At 41.6% G+C, this 14,788-nt stretch overlaps 2 protein-coding genes across 3 annotated transcripts in view; one reads left to right on the plus strand and one right to left on the minus strand.

Moving 5' to 3' along the window:
* Slc4a5 (solute carrier family 4 member 5) overlaps nucleotides 1-14,788 on the minus strand; it is a 126,298-nt gene that overhangs the window by 56,167 nt on the left and 55,343 nt on the right. For both annotated transcript variants that reach the window (XM_048787375.1, XM_048787374.1), the window contains 2 exons: nucleotides 1,924-2,084; nucleotides 958-1,113 (listed from right to left, as the gene is read on the minus strand). In XM_048787375.1, coding sequence (XP_048643332.1) covers nucleotides 958-1,113; nucleotides 1,924-2,084 — 317 coding nt within the window. The remainder of the gene's footprint in view (nucleotides 1-957; nucleotides 1,114-1,923; nucleotides 2,085-14,788) is intronic.
* On the plus strand, nucleotides 12,529-13,303 carry LOC107154214 (39S ribosomal protein L53, mitochondrial-like). Its single transcript, XM_048787376.1, has one exon. It carries the CDS (start codon nucleotides 12,560-12,562, stop codon nucleotides 12,896-12,898), a length of 339 nt encoding a protein of 112 aa, XP_048643333.1. The 5' UTR covers nucleotides 12,529-12,559; the 3' UTR covers nucleotides 12,899-13,303.

Here is a 14,788-nt window from a genome sequence, read left to right on the forward strand (position 1 = left end):
TTTTTTTTTTTTTTTTTTTTTTTTTTTTTTTTTTTTTTTTTTTGGTGCTGGGAGTCGAACCCAGGAGTCTTTTATCATTGAGCCACTTCCCCTGCTCTCATTTATTTTGGGACAGGGTCTTGCTAGGTTGCTGAGGGTCTCAGCAAATTGTTGAGGCTGGCCTCAAAGTTGCAGTCCTCCTGCTTCAATCTCCTGAGTTGCTGGGATTACAGGTGTGCACCACATCACCCAGTCCTGAAGGGTTTGTATTAGCAACTTTATCAACTTTGTTCTGGTTCCTGCATTTATCTGACAGGTTCAGGAGGGTCAGTGTCTCTGGGCATCTCTACTGAGATACTGAACAGAGGGCTGGAGATAGACAATCCTCTTTCCCAGGCCTGAGGCTCTGCTAATCAGAATGATACCAGCTGCCAGGCATATAAGTCCTGGAACCTTTGAGGCAAACCCAGCCACTTCTAACAAACCCCCATGTGTGACATTTCCCGCTAAGGCTCTTAGCTCCTCTTGGGAGCTCAGTGGGAAACTCTCAGGTCCTTTCCTAAACAAGCCATCCTATCAGCATTCCTCAGTACTGTGTGCATGGGAGGATCTCCTGGGCACTTTTCTAACATTCTTCTCTCTCCCAGGCCATGCTCCAGACCAACTGAATCCCACTCTCCAGGCCAGGGACCAGGCATTAGGACAAGATCCAACATCCCAAGTGATTGTAGTATGCAAAATAGGCCGAGAACCAACTCTCTTCCTGGAATTGCTCTGCTCTGGTGATAAAGTCACATTAGGGTGCAACTGGAGTCCTCAGAAGCCTACCAGAGAAGGAAGATGAGGGATCCCCAACAGCAGAATTTCTCCAGGTCATGAAGGCAGATATTCCTAGTCACCAAGGTGGGCTCACCTGGGCACTGGGGCCTGATACTGTCCTCATATACCCAATGGCTAGCAGTGGAGAGCCCAACTTACTTGAGGTGGAAGAAACTGACTTTCCAATGTCCACTAAGGAGCGGTGGATGGGCTTCTTGGTTTGGTGACGATGCTTCCTCAGGAGGACATAACTGACCCTTTCCCGGAGCTCTGGTCGCAGGAGCCCATCCTCAATCTGCTTCTCAATGACATCATCTGAGTGGGAAACGAACATGCCTGGTCCATGTGGGACAGAATGGACCCAAGGTGAGGGTCTTCAATTTCTCCTGTTATTAGTGGGACTGAAAGTGAGCTAAAGGTGACAGGGGATGTGGAAATTGTCCCAGCCTTGCCACTAACTGTGGAAACCTGGGCACATCACAAACAGTCTCTTCATGTACAAGAGCATGTGCCTGTCTCTGTGTTTGTGCATGTGTATATAGAAGCATCTATCTTTCTGTCAGTGTTATGAAAATCCCATGAAATAGAACATATGGAAGTGTCCCAGGAAGCACAAAGTACTATTATTAAATAGTTTTAGTCCTAAAATGGATTTTTTAAGAAAAGCATTTTGGGCAAAATACTTCTGGCAAAATCAAATGTGCTACAGCAAAACACATAGACATTTTAGGGAGGATAAGGCAAGCCACTTCTTCCTTCTGACACTCCTCTAAGTGGCAGCTAATTTCCTACAGATGAACAATGATCCATTTTACCCTGAAAAGAAACAGGTTGTCATGGCCATACTTGTCTGACCATGGTAGAAGTACTCTCTCTTATTGCTGCATTCCTGGACAGCATTTCAGAGGATGATCTTTTCCTCCCTGAGGGAGATATACATGGAGCTGAAACTTGGAGGAGCTGGGATGCTGACTGGGGGACATCACAGCCAAAGCTGGTCTCTGTAGAATCAGGCAGGTGTCAGGGATAAGCCAGTCACAAGACTTGAAGATGGGCACAAGGCAGGAAGAGCTGCCCTGGTTTGTAGGGACCCCAGGAGAGATGTTGTGGTGGCCCCCATCTCACCTATGATCTGTGGTAAGGAGCCGCTGTCCAGATCCAGCAGCACTGTCCCCGTCTGCAGGCAGGTACGGAGCTCGAAGAGGCTGTGCAGGGACAGCGTGGACACATGGGGCTTGCTCCAGCGTTCGCCTCCTTCCTCTACCTTTTCTTCAAACTTTATCCACCTGGAAGGGGTAAGGATGGGGCTCAGCATGGCCAGTCCCCCAGGAAGAGGCCCCACCTGGGTATCCCCAGGAGTATGTAGGTCTCTGGGCCCATGTTGTTGGGAGCACTGGCTGTAGACTCATGAATGGAGGCTCTCTTGGGGATCCCTTCACTGTCCCCACACCTCCTGATGCTGTCATGCTAAGGACAAGGTTGCATCCAGAGAATGACCTTGAATAAGCTTGAGGAATCTTTTGGGGGTAATGAAAGTGTTTTAAAAATTGAAATATGGTGATGACTGCACAACTCGACATTAACTAAAACTTATTTACCTATACACTTAAAATTTGATACATTTAGGTTATTTTATAACAATATTGTTAATTTTGTTTGTTTTTTAAATCTCAACTGGAACCTGTTTTACCCTAGGCAGGTCAGTGTGGCGTTCTGGGAGAAGGAAATTGTTCCTTGACAAAAGTATTTCCTTCTGGGTTCTGCTGCAGGGTCTGAGGTTTCCAAAATTTTTCATTCTGGGTTTTGGCTCTGAAAGTTCAGATTAAAGTCCAAATGTCACTTGGAGAAGGAAATAACTAACCAGGAATGCGTGCTTCCATGAAGACTGGAAATCACAAGTTCCATGGAGATGGTGGAGTGGGAAGACCCTGGAGAGCAGGTAGAGGCAGCACTTCCTGTCTTTCCCCATCAGAGGGCAGCTCTGGACAGCCTAGAGAACTGCCAAGGGATCTAGGTGTCCAGGCTACAGACTCCAATTAGCAGAAGATTCTATCTGCCCCAACTGAAATCTCAAAGGAGTATTTTTGGACCTTAACTATCTAGTTCTGAAGTTACTCAGAAAAAGTAAATGCCTGGGGAGGGTTGGGGAAAGTTTTAAAAAGACAAGAAATGGGGATGGGACATACCTTAGCAGATACAAAAACTTGCTGGTGAAAAGCATAAGTAACTAAACAATGTGATCCTAGGTCAAATATAGAAAAAGGGATGAAAGGAACAGTCTAGAAACAGGACTTGGGTTTAGATGAAGGAGTTGTTTACAAGTTGACCAGCCTAAAAATAAAAAAAATAATAAATCTCTCCTTTTCACTGAACAAAATCAAATTCTTCATTAATATTAAAATATAGAAATAAATGTATAAACAAAAACGTAGATGTACAAGAAGAGAGGGTTAGGAGAGCATTATATTCTTGGTAGATATTGTGGAAAAGACATTCTAAACAATATATAAAACCAAAAAGGAAAAATATTGACAGATTTGATTACATAAAAATAAAATAAATACAACCAAACTTCAATATAAAAAATAAGCTAGTTTGAAGAAAAAAAAATGCCCTGGGGAAAACATTTGTGTCAAACAGAACATCGAAAGACAATACCTAGAGGCTGGGGTTGTGGCTCAGTGGTAGAGTGCTCACCTAGCATGCACGAGACACTGGGTTTGATCCTCAACACCACATAAAAATAAAATAAAGATATAGTGTCCACCTAAAACTAAAAAATAAATATTAAAAAAAGACAATATCTAGTAGAGCATGGTGGCACATGCCTGTAATCCCAGCAGCTTGGGAGGCTGAGACAGGAGGGTTGTGAGTCCAAAGCCAAGCCTCCGCAACTGTGAGGCACTAAGCAACCCTGTCTCTCATAAAAATACAAAATAGGCCTGGGATGTGGCTCAGTGGTTGAGCACCCCTGAGTTCAATCCCCAGTATCAAAAAAAAAAAAAAAGACAATATCTATAATAGAGATCCTCCAAATTAATAAGAAAAACACAAATTATCCAATAAAAAGAAGGTGACCAAGAAACAAATGAAAAGATGTTCAACTTCACTAGTAATCAAGAGCTTCTAAATTATTACAAATGAACTAACATTCTTTCATTTCTCATAAGAATTAAAACAGAGAGAGAGATTTTTTTTTAATATTTATTTTTCGGTTCTTGGCGGACACAACATCTTTGTTTGTATGTGGTCCTGAGGGTTGAACCCAGGCTGCACGCATGCCAGGTGAATGCGCTACTGCTTGAGCCACATCCCCAGCCCCGGACAACTTCTTATGTTGGTGAACATATGAGGACAGGGCCACTCATGTGCTGCAGGTGTAATGGCACAGCCTTTTTATTTTATTTTATTTTGTTGTGCTGGGGATCGTGTTCAGCACCTCACACTAACCGGGGAACATCCCCAGCCCCTGGCATGGTCTTCTTGATGTGGGAAGCTTCTTTCCACTTTGTGTGCATGCCTTTTGACCCATCGGTTCTGTTTCCAGGAGATTATCACAGGACTTCAATTGCACATCTATATCCAGTAATATGCATACAAAGTGTTCACTGTAACTTTATCTGTTAGGAAGAAAATACTGGAAAAAACCTCTCTGCCCACCAGAACTTCAACTATTTGCATTGTGGTAGGCATATACCGAACATTAGCTCTACACACACACACACACACACACACACACACATACACACACACACACACACCAGTTTTTCAGCAGAAGCATGGTTCCATCAATTCCACACATCCATACTGCAGAATGCCCTCCAGAGGTAAATAAAAATCATGAGAGTGAATTATACATACTGATAGATGGGACATATCCACCCCATTTTATGAAAAAGAAAAACACACACACACACACACACACACGTCTGAAAATGCCTAGCAAAAGTTTTTGAAGGATCTATTACCCATAGTTACTTTTGAGCAAGGGAGTAGGCCTTTGAGGGGGCAGGATTTAAGTTAATTTGATCCTATTTGGCAATTAGTGTAGTAAGAGCCCAGTCTGTGGAGCAGCACTACCAGGTTTTGAATCCCAGCTCCATCAATTCCTAGAGTGGACCTTGAGTGAATTCCTTAATCTCTTATCACCTTTGTTTTCTTCAGGAATAATCGTGTACAGCAATCAGTGAAGTGCCAGCACATAAAATACACTCTGATAGTATTAGTTAATAAGTTAAAAATACAGAATTCAACTCTTGTGATTTCAAAAACAATAAAAAAGAAGAAAGTAAAATCATTCAAAGTGTTTCCAACCAGATGACATCATGGATGATATTTCTGACCACCATTCTAGATCTTTACATTAACTAACTTTACATTAATGGCATCACAAGGGCCATAGGGCATAGAAGTTAGTGAGCATTCTTTCATGTCCATAAATATACACATCATTTTAGAAGTCTTTTAAAATGTTCATGAGCCCATACATTTCATTAAAGTCTCTCAGATTCTATAATTTTCATTATTTTTTTCTTTTGTTTGTTACTTGAAAAACTACACATTTGTATTCTTTCATTTACAGTTGAACATCTTTTCCTTAGATTTCCTCTTCACATAATTGTATAAGTCCTATGCATTATCAGTATTTAATTCTTAATTGAATACAAATTATTTGAGACAAGTGAACCAGGAAGCTGGCAAGCCTTGGGAGAATTAGACACAAGATGGTAAGATTTGATAGGAGAGGGCTGAAATGTGAACACCTAAAACAGGACTGGAGACAGAGTTCCTTGGAGACTTCCAATTTGCAGCTGAGTTTTTTCAATGGAAAATCCATTTTGGGGAATATCATTTAAATTATGTTAGATCCAAGTTTGTATAGCATCAAAAAGTTTTATTTTGTATTAAGAGTTTTCAAGGAAGAGATCAGTAGACAAATCCAAATGTTTCAGTTGAGGGGATGCTCAACCTTTCTCCTATTCAGATTGGCCCCAAATTTGCTCAAAAATACATGAACATTTGATAATACTCCTAGGCCTTAGGTATGTAATAAATTTTGTATGTTCTTTCTGCTGTTAAAAAATATACAAGATAGCCAGTGTGGTGGGGCACGGCTGTAACCCCAGCAACTTGGGAGGCTGAGGCACAGAAGGATTGTGAGTTCAAAGCCAGCCTCAGCAGATTAGCAAGGCACTTAGCAAATCAGTGAGACTCTGCTTCTAAATAAAATATAAAAAAAGGCTGGAGACTTGGCTCAGTGGTTAAGGGTCCCTAGGTTTGATCCCTGGTACAAAAAAAAAAAAATACACAAGATAAATTATACTGTCAGCTTGTTGCCAAAGATGCTTCTGCTACTACTCTACATCCTTACTCCATCTACCAACTCCAGGGTGTTATGTGGCTCAGTGGGGCAACTTGGATTTGTTGCTGTCTACACTATCTCACAAATTTCCTATGCTGGACATCCTCAGCATCTCTCCCCTAACATCCATGCTTCGACTTTCTGCCTGTGCAAACTCAACTTCATCTGTAAGGAGTGGGTAAGAGCACACCATCTCTTTGAGGCCTCTTCTATTAACTCCAGATAGCAAAGATGAGGTACCTTCTCTGCTTCCCAGAACTTCAACTATTTGTATTGTTACCATACATTAACTCCATGCACACAGAGACAAGGGCACCAACCCACCTGAGCACAATCTGCTGAAAAACAAAGTTACCTGTCTCCATGGTCAAGGTATTGCCAGAATCCTACTACCAGAATCCTAAAAACTGGATTTTTAAAAATTCCAGGATACTAGAGAACTTCACCAGGACAACATCTCAGACCCTAAAATAACAATTAATTGTAGTCAATACTGCTTTCAGTTTTGGTATTTAACAAATACTAAATAGATATGAAGCCTCTTAAGGACAGGGACCACTGTTTTCCTCTCTGGTGTCCCCCAATTATTTCTCCTTAAATGCTTCCCCATACTGCCTAAGGGTTGTGAGACCTCTGTGATCACTTTGGGTAAAGTTTGGCCATGACAAAATGACTGAGAAAAACAAAACCGCTTGAAACTCAGGCTGTTTAGTATACTTTAAAATACTCAGAATGGTTGGGTTAGGGATGTGCTCAGTGGTGGAACGCTTGCCTAATATGCATGAGGCCCTTGGTTGGATCCCCAGCATTGCAAAAAAAGTCCTAAAATACTCAAATGGCATAAGCAAGAATCATCATAGCCTAGCAACATCAAGCACGTATGCACAAAGATGAGTGGGGCATGAGCAGCCTTCTGGTGGACATGTATACCTCCATCTATGAAATGGTCTTGTAGAAAAGCCAGGCTGGCTGGGCATGTTGTGTGGTGGTGCATGCCTATAATCTTAGCAACCAGAGAGGCTGAGGCAGGAGGATTGCAAGTTTGAGGCCAGTTTGGGTAACTTAATGAGAACCTTATCAACTTAGTTAGACCCTGTCTCAAAATAAAAAGGGGTAGGGATATAGCTCAGTGGTAACATGCTCATCCCCATTTCTTTATTCAATTTAGTACTGGTTCAATCCCCAGTACTAAAAGAAAAATCAAGTCAGACTGGAGTCAGACAAGCTTGGACCCAACCATGAATTTATAGGAAACACAAGGGGCAGAGGAGCATGTTAAACAACCTCACAGGTATGCAATGAACAAAATGTGGAAAACCAGACTGGACAAATGATGCAGTTCCTTTAATAACAAGTGCAAGTGGGGAAAAAAGGAAGGGGAAACTGTGGACTGAAAGTGGTTTAAGAGATATATTCCCCCAATGCAGTGGGTAGACTGATTGCATTTATGAAAAAATATGAAATGATCTGGGAAATATGGATATTGCCTGGATAATTTGGTGAAATTAAGAATTCCTATCATTTCTTTTTATATATGACAGTGTTATTATAAAAAGAAATAGGAGGCTGGGATTGTGGCTCAGTGGTAGAGCGCTCCCCTAGCACGGGCGGGACCTGGGTTCGATCCTCAGCACCACATAAAAATAAAGGCATTGTGTTGTATCCATCTACACCTAAAAAAATAAATATTAAAAAAATTAAAAAATGAAAAGAAATAGGCCTTATCTTTTAGAGACACACACTGAAGTATCTACAGATAGATTGATATGGTGTCTGAAAACTAGTTGGGGAAGGGAATAGAGGGATAAGATTGACCCTGAGTCAGCTGGTAACTGTTGAAGCTGGGTGATGAACTTTCTACTGCATTTTGCTTTTGTAGAAATTTGAATTTTCCATAATAAAATGTTCAAACCATTCTAAACTGAATAAAGAAATGGGCTCTTTAAAAAGTCTCTGGTCAAAAACAGGCTTAGAAACTCATGGAAGGCTGATAAAATGGTTAATGTAATCCCAAACAACTCATTGCAAAGTGACCTTTATACCATAGTTGGCTTCAATATGTGGGGAATTAGAGTTAGAAAAGCAGGTCAAGTGGAAAGAAAAGTCTCTGGGTTGGAAAAAGACATTTAGGGACTTCGCTCAGGTCTGGGCAGCCGGGTAGACTCCGCCTGTGCATTTGCCAGGGGCAGCACCAGGTGCCCCTTTCTCGTCTTGGATGGAGCTGAACAGAACCTTGAAAAGTCACATGTCACAGAAGGCTGTTATCTGTCACGCAGAGGGGGTCCAGAACTGAGGCCTTTTCTATACCTAGTAACTTGGCCATAGAGACAATTAGAGGTCACCGCTGTTCTGTTAATAAAAAGAGCAGAAGAAAACATCATGGGGTGAGCCACCCAGGACAGCCAGAGCTTCCAACACTCAAAACACAGACTGTGAGAACAGGAGGCTGTCTGCTTCAAGGAAGATATGGAAAGGGCTAAACACCAGGAGACCTGAATTCTAGTCCCCCCCACCCACCACCTCAGGTGGAGACCTGCCTGGCTACAGTAAGTATCAGCGGTTCTCAACCTTGGTTATATTAGGATCATCTGACAGCTTTTTACAGATTTCCAAATCCAGACTGAAACTCAGTCTAATTACACTAGAATCTCAGGGAGCAGAGAATCAGACATCAGTAGTTCTTTGAGAAGGAAATAAAATGATCTGGCATTAGGTGGATTTGAGTAAATCTGCAGATAATAGATACCTATTGTGATCAGAGATAAGGTACTTTCTTTCTATACCTATTTTTATATCATTATTATTAAATTGTGTCCTGGTTAGTTTGTCAAAATAAACAAAAATGCAACATTTAATGTTAAGGCCGTGTTGTCTCAAACATTTGTTTGAAGAATTATATTTGTGTGACTTTGTTTCTTTCATGAAGTTAAGTTTATTCACCCCAAATTTGCAAAGTGCACACCCACACTGTGGCCATTACCAATGTGGCCTTAGACTTGATTCTGTACAGACCATTCTGTAGCTCTCCCACTCCATCCCATCACTCATCACCATCACCCAAAAGCCTGATTCCCATGTATGGTTACAAAGCATCAAGACATGTTTTTGCTTTCTGCCTAAGGCCTGTTGTAAAAATGTTGTGACTTTAACAGATCCATTTTTATAAGTAATATGAATGTGAGTTTTTCTCCATTATCCAGCAAAGCTATTTTACTTCACAGGTAAGTCATATCAGGACTCTGAATTACTCAGCAGAAAATGAAAACTCATGTTAATTCACTTATGATCCAATTAAATTTTTTTCTAGGGATGTCTGAGGAAACATCAGGTACTCTCTAGTGTCTGTCTTTGAAATAGTTACCAAGAAATGATCTATGGAAGAAATTTTTATTTTCAAAAGGGGAACACCTAAACAAATTCTGGCCCATTTTTACAATTTACTTGGTAAATCCATACTGGATAAAAGCACATACATGAAAATATGCATGTGAGATAATGTAACAAGTTGTTTCCACAAGTGTTAAGTGTTAAGCTACAAATATGGTGTATATATTCACGAGCCAAACTTAGTAGTGAATCTGAAAATTATAACATATAAAAGACCAGGTATCCATAGAGCTGACGTCAACACACATAAGAAATTTAGAAAGTACCAAGAAGGGGCAAGACCTCACAGGCCTATTGAGGTATTCACCCTAGTCTAGACTCAGAAATTTGTCTTTTTAGCCAGGTGCAGTGGCACACGCCTTAATCCCAGAGCTTGGAAGGCTGAGACAGGAGAATCATGAGTTCAAAGCCAGCCTCAGCAACAGTGAGGCGCTAAGCAACTCAGTGAGACCCTGTCTCTAAATAAAATACAAAATAGGGCTGGGGATGTGGCTCAGTGATTGAGTACCCCTGAGTTCAATCCCTGGTACCCCCACTTCCCTGCCAAAAAAAAGAAAGAAAGAAATTTGTCTTTTTAGTGTCCCAGAGATGATGAGGTCCAGACAGGATGACTAATGATAACCAAATTCACGAGGGCTGCTAGATAAACCTAAAGGCCAACTTATTTTATTTAAAATGAGATTTATAACAATTTTAGAGGCCAGCTACTCCTCTAGCCCTTGCATTCTCTTCTTATAGGCTGATGCACAGGGAAAGCTAAATTATCATCAGTAAGTCCCCTAGTATCAGAATGAGGCACATTAACTAAGTGAGTCAAATGTGTAAGACTTAGAATAAGATGTCTGGAAGCCTCCATCTCTGAAGATGAGATATGTCTGAGACCTGGACCAGAAAGATGGGGCCTTCTATCTTTGACTGTTCTGGAAAGAACCCACTCTCTCCCATGGCTGAACAACTCCCTGTGATTGAAATCCTCTCCTTTTGCTGCCCAAGAGCTTTGGCTAAGGGCCTTGGTGAAGCAGGGAGTTCAGGACTTCCTGGAGAACCACCCCATCCCAGAGAGGGAGTAACTGCCGCCATGCATCTGGCAAGGTGGGGCAGAGGTATACATTCCAGGAACTGTGGTGAGTGGAGAGGGTTGGCCTCTGCTCCAAAGCCCACCATCAGGTGAAAAGTCCATGATGCCTTCATTCAGAAGGGAGGGGATCTCACAGCTAAATGAGTGTCATCAGACAAAGCTACTGGCAAATCCTGAACTGGCTCCTTCAGGGAAAGTCTTCTGGAACCAAACCTCTCTAAGGGCCCCTTGTCTGTGTCTAGGAGGTAGCTGTAGTTACCCCATGGGAACAGTGTTCACAGGCTCGTCAGTCTCCCTCAGTGTCTGCTGGAACCTTCTCTTCACTGCTGTCAGGAGAGGCCTGCTCTTCCACTAGGTCTTCTCTCTTCCACCTCTGCTATTTAGGTCCTAGTCCAAGGCTACTTCTTTCATGATGAGGCCTCCCCAGGGGCCCAGGTTTCAGAGCTTGCTTCTTCCTTTGTCTGCCATTGCTCTATGTGTCATTTATCACATAGCATTACTAATAATGAAAATGACAGAGGGTGGGCTCTCTATCTTAGACTAATGGCTAAAACTTACTGAGCACTTTCTAGGTTCTAGGTGTATGCTAAGTGCTTTACATGTATTATTTCATGAAATCCTCAAATCTATCCCATGTTCTCATTGTACAGATGAGGAGACTGAGACTCTTAGAGATGAGAAGCCTGCCTAAGGTTATGAAATTTATAAGAGACAGGGTTTGAGGGCAAGGCCTTTGAGCCTGTGTTCTCAAAGGCCTTTGAGCCAGTATTGACTCAAGTTTTACTGCGTCTGAGTACACACCTGCCTTTTAAAATATCTCAGGGGTTGGAAACCATGCCTACTTGGCTACAAGCACCCACAGCCTGTTTTTGTATGTCTAGATGGCTAGGGAACTCTTTGACATACTTACTGGTTGTTAAAAAGAGGAAAATGGAAGGGAGAAGAGGTACAGGAGGAGATCATTTGTGAGAAAAAAAAAAAAAAATCTACCTGGCCCTCAATAAAAAAATATCTGTACTAAATCATTAGTACTTTTTAAACAGAGTCCCTTTAAAAGGTATACTCACACATTGATGGTGGGACTGCAAATTGGTACAACCACTCTGGAAAGTATAGAGATTGTTCAGGAATGGAACCACCATTTGACTCAATTTATACCCAAAAGACTTAAAATCAGCATACTACAGTGACACAGCACATCAATATTTATAGCAGCTCAAGTCACAACAGCTAAACTATGGAACTAACCTAGGTGCCCTTCAACAGAAGAATGAATAAAGCAAATGTGATATATATACACAATGGACTATTACTCAGCCATAATGAATCATGAAATTATGACATTTGCCAATAAATGGATGGAACTGGAGACTATCATGCCAAGTGAAATAAGCCAATCCCCCAAAAACAAAGACCAAATGTTCTCTCTGATATATGGATGCTAACACACAATAAGAGGGAGAGGAGGGAAGATAGAAGTTCATTGGATTAGACAAAGGGGAATGAAGGGAAGGAAGAGGGAATGGAAACAGGAAAGATAGTAGAATGAATCAGAAACAACTTTCCTATGTTCATATATAATACACAACCAGTGTAACTCTACATCGTGTACAACCACAAAAATGGGAAGTTATACTCCATGTATATGTCAAAATATACTCTACTGCCATATATATATATATATAACAAATAAAAAAGAAAACAATTAAAAGCCCCAATGTCCCTGATTTTCTGATAAGTTATTTTCTGCAACTGAATTTCCTCATGCTGAGAGTGGAAACTGAGCAACTGGCCCCAACGCCTGGGAAGGTGCCCGCAAGGTTTGAAAAACTGAAATTATGCCATCCCTCTGGCTAGCATAGCCTGGATAAATCTATACATACATATTTCCTGACTTTTAATCCTATAAATTGCCTTCTGGGGCGAAGGTCACCATGGCGGCGGCCTTGGCTCGGCTCCGGCTGCGATCCGTCAAGCAGGTTCGGGTTCAGTTTTGCCCCTTCGAGAAAAACGTGGAGTCGACGAGAACCTTTCTCCAAGCGGTGAGCAGCGAGAAGGTCCGCGCCACCAATCTCAACTGCATGGTTATTGCAGACGTGAGGCATGACGGCTCCGAGCCCTGCGTGGACGTGCTGTTCGGAGACGGGCATCGCCTGATAATGCGTGGCGCTCAACTCACCGCTCAGGAAATGTTCATCGCTTTCGCTTCCCACGTTCGGGCCAGGAACCCAGCGGGGAGCCGGGACAAACCTGGCGCTGGTACTGAACAGTGACATAGCGAAAGAAACCAACAAGCAGATTTTGACTTGGGACAAGGACACTTAAGTGCGACTTCATCATTCAAGTCACTATCTGGAGGGTGCCACGGAGCAGGGTGGGATGGGAGAGCTTTGCCACTACAATGGTTGGGGGGGGGGCAAGAGAAGATAGGGGTGAGAAGAGGTTTAAATGAACTTGAATTTTTTTCTTTCTTACCCTCACTCACAGCTTAACCCTTTTTAATATGGCTTCTTACATCACTCAAAATACCGTTTGTTCTTGTTTACCAAACGTGCTATTTCCTCAATCCTCAGCTCTCTATCTCATTAGCTTTTGTCACTCTTAATTCACCTTCTCGTGGTACCCCTGCCCCTCTTGGATTTTTCTTGCTTCTTAAACATAAAGGCATACTGCCCTCATCTTTTTTTTCTTCTTTGTGTTCTTCCTAGGGCAACCCATCCCCTGTCATAACTTGAACTATCCTCTCTGGAGTAAAACCCTACGTTTCTGTTTCGTTCAAATCCCAATTACTGCACTTTATTCAGGTTACTTACTACCAGCTTCTTCCAATTGCCATCAACATTCTTTGTCTAAAACAGTATTAATTCCAGGAGGTGGTACAGACCTGTAACCCCAGTGATTCTGGAGGCTGAGGCAGGAGGATCACAAGTTCTAGGCCAGCCTCAGCAATTTAGTGAGACCCTTCTCAAAAAAATAAATAAATAAATAAAAATACGAAGGACTAGGATGCAGCTTAGTGGTAGAGTGCCCCTGGGTTCAATCTCTAGTACCAGAAATAAATAATTAAAAAGTTCTTGATGGTTGGGGTTGTGGCTCAGTGGTAGAGGGCTAGCCTAGCATGTGTGAGGCACTGGGTTCAATCCTCAGTACCACATACAAATAAAAGTCATTGTGTCCATATACAACTAAAAAATATTTTTTAAAAAAGCTCTTGAGGGGCTGGGGTTGTGGCTCAGTGGTAGAACACTCACCTAGCATATGTGAAATAAATAAAACAAAGGTATTGTGTCCAGCTACAACTAAAAAATATTGAAGAAAAAAGGTCTTGTATCACTATTGCATTCTCCTGCCTGGTCTATATTAATCACTTTTGTGGCTAATTTGATTCTCCCAAAGCACATGACTGCTTAGTGCTCACCACTACCTTCAATAAAGAGTACCTGAAGTAGTTTTTCATACTGGATTAACCCCCATTAGTGTGCATAATGAAATCAATTTAGGGAATTACATCAGTCTTTTTTTTTTAAAGTGGAATAAAATTTTTAAATGTAAAAAAAAAAAAATCCTATAAATTGTAACATTTCCACAGGATGGTGAAGGCAGATTAACTGCCTTCCCAGTTTGAACCAAACTGTGATTAAATTCATTTTCTCCTTCTTATGTAATTTTTTATTCTGATGTGGACAAATCAGTTCATGGGAAGGAACCCTAGTAGGGCCTCTGGCCAGGGATGCCAGGAACACTTTGAGAACAAATTCCTACCTTACTGATTTTAATTCTTCTATAGGACCTAATACAACATTCCCTCATTTGTTTTCAGAATGAAAGAAGAGCAGTACAGATAAGACAAACTTTCCAAAGTTCTATCAGACCCACAGGTAGAGCTTCTACCTTTCCACTGCTCTGGGATTAATAGAGTACTGCCAAGACATCAGATCTCCATAGACAAATACAGGGTGTGATTCCGCCAAGAGCTGGATGAATTTGCAAAATTCCACCACCTGAACTCTCAAGAGCAACTTGAAGCATCCTGAAAGTCCTGGTTGGCATTCGATGCATTCACTGTGGTGAAAAAATTGGTCATATTAAGTGCATATCTTTACTACTAAGTTTTAAAGGTCTATTTGAGGTATATTCTCTGCCTATCATCCATGGAGATGTTT

This window comes from Marmota marmota, unplaced genomic scaffold (assembly GCF_001458135.2).
Source record: "Marmota marmota marmota unplaced genomic scaffold, marMar, whole genome shotgun sequence".
NCBI classification, from domain to species: domain Eukaryota; kingdom Metazoa; phylum Chordata; class Mammalia; order Rodentia; family Sciuridae; genus Marmota; species Marmota marmota.

Coding starts and splice junctions, on each gene's coding strand:
- LOC107154214 (XM_048787376.1), top strand. CDS start 12,560: ATGGCGGCGGCCTTGGCTCGGCTCCGGCTGCGATCCGTCAAGCAGGTT.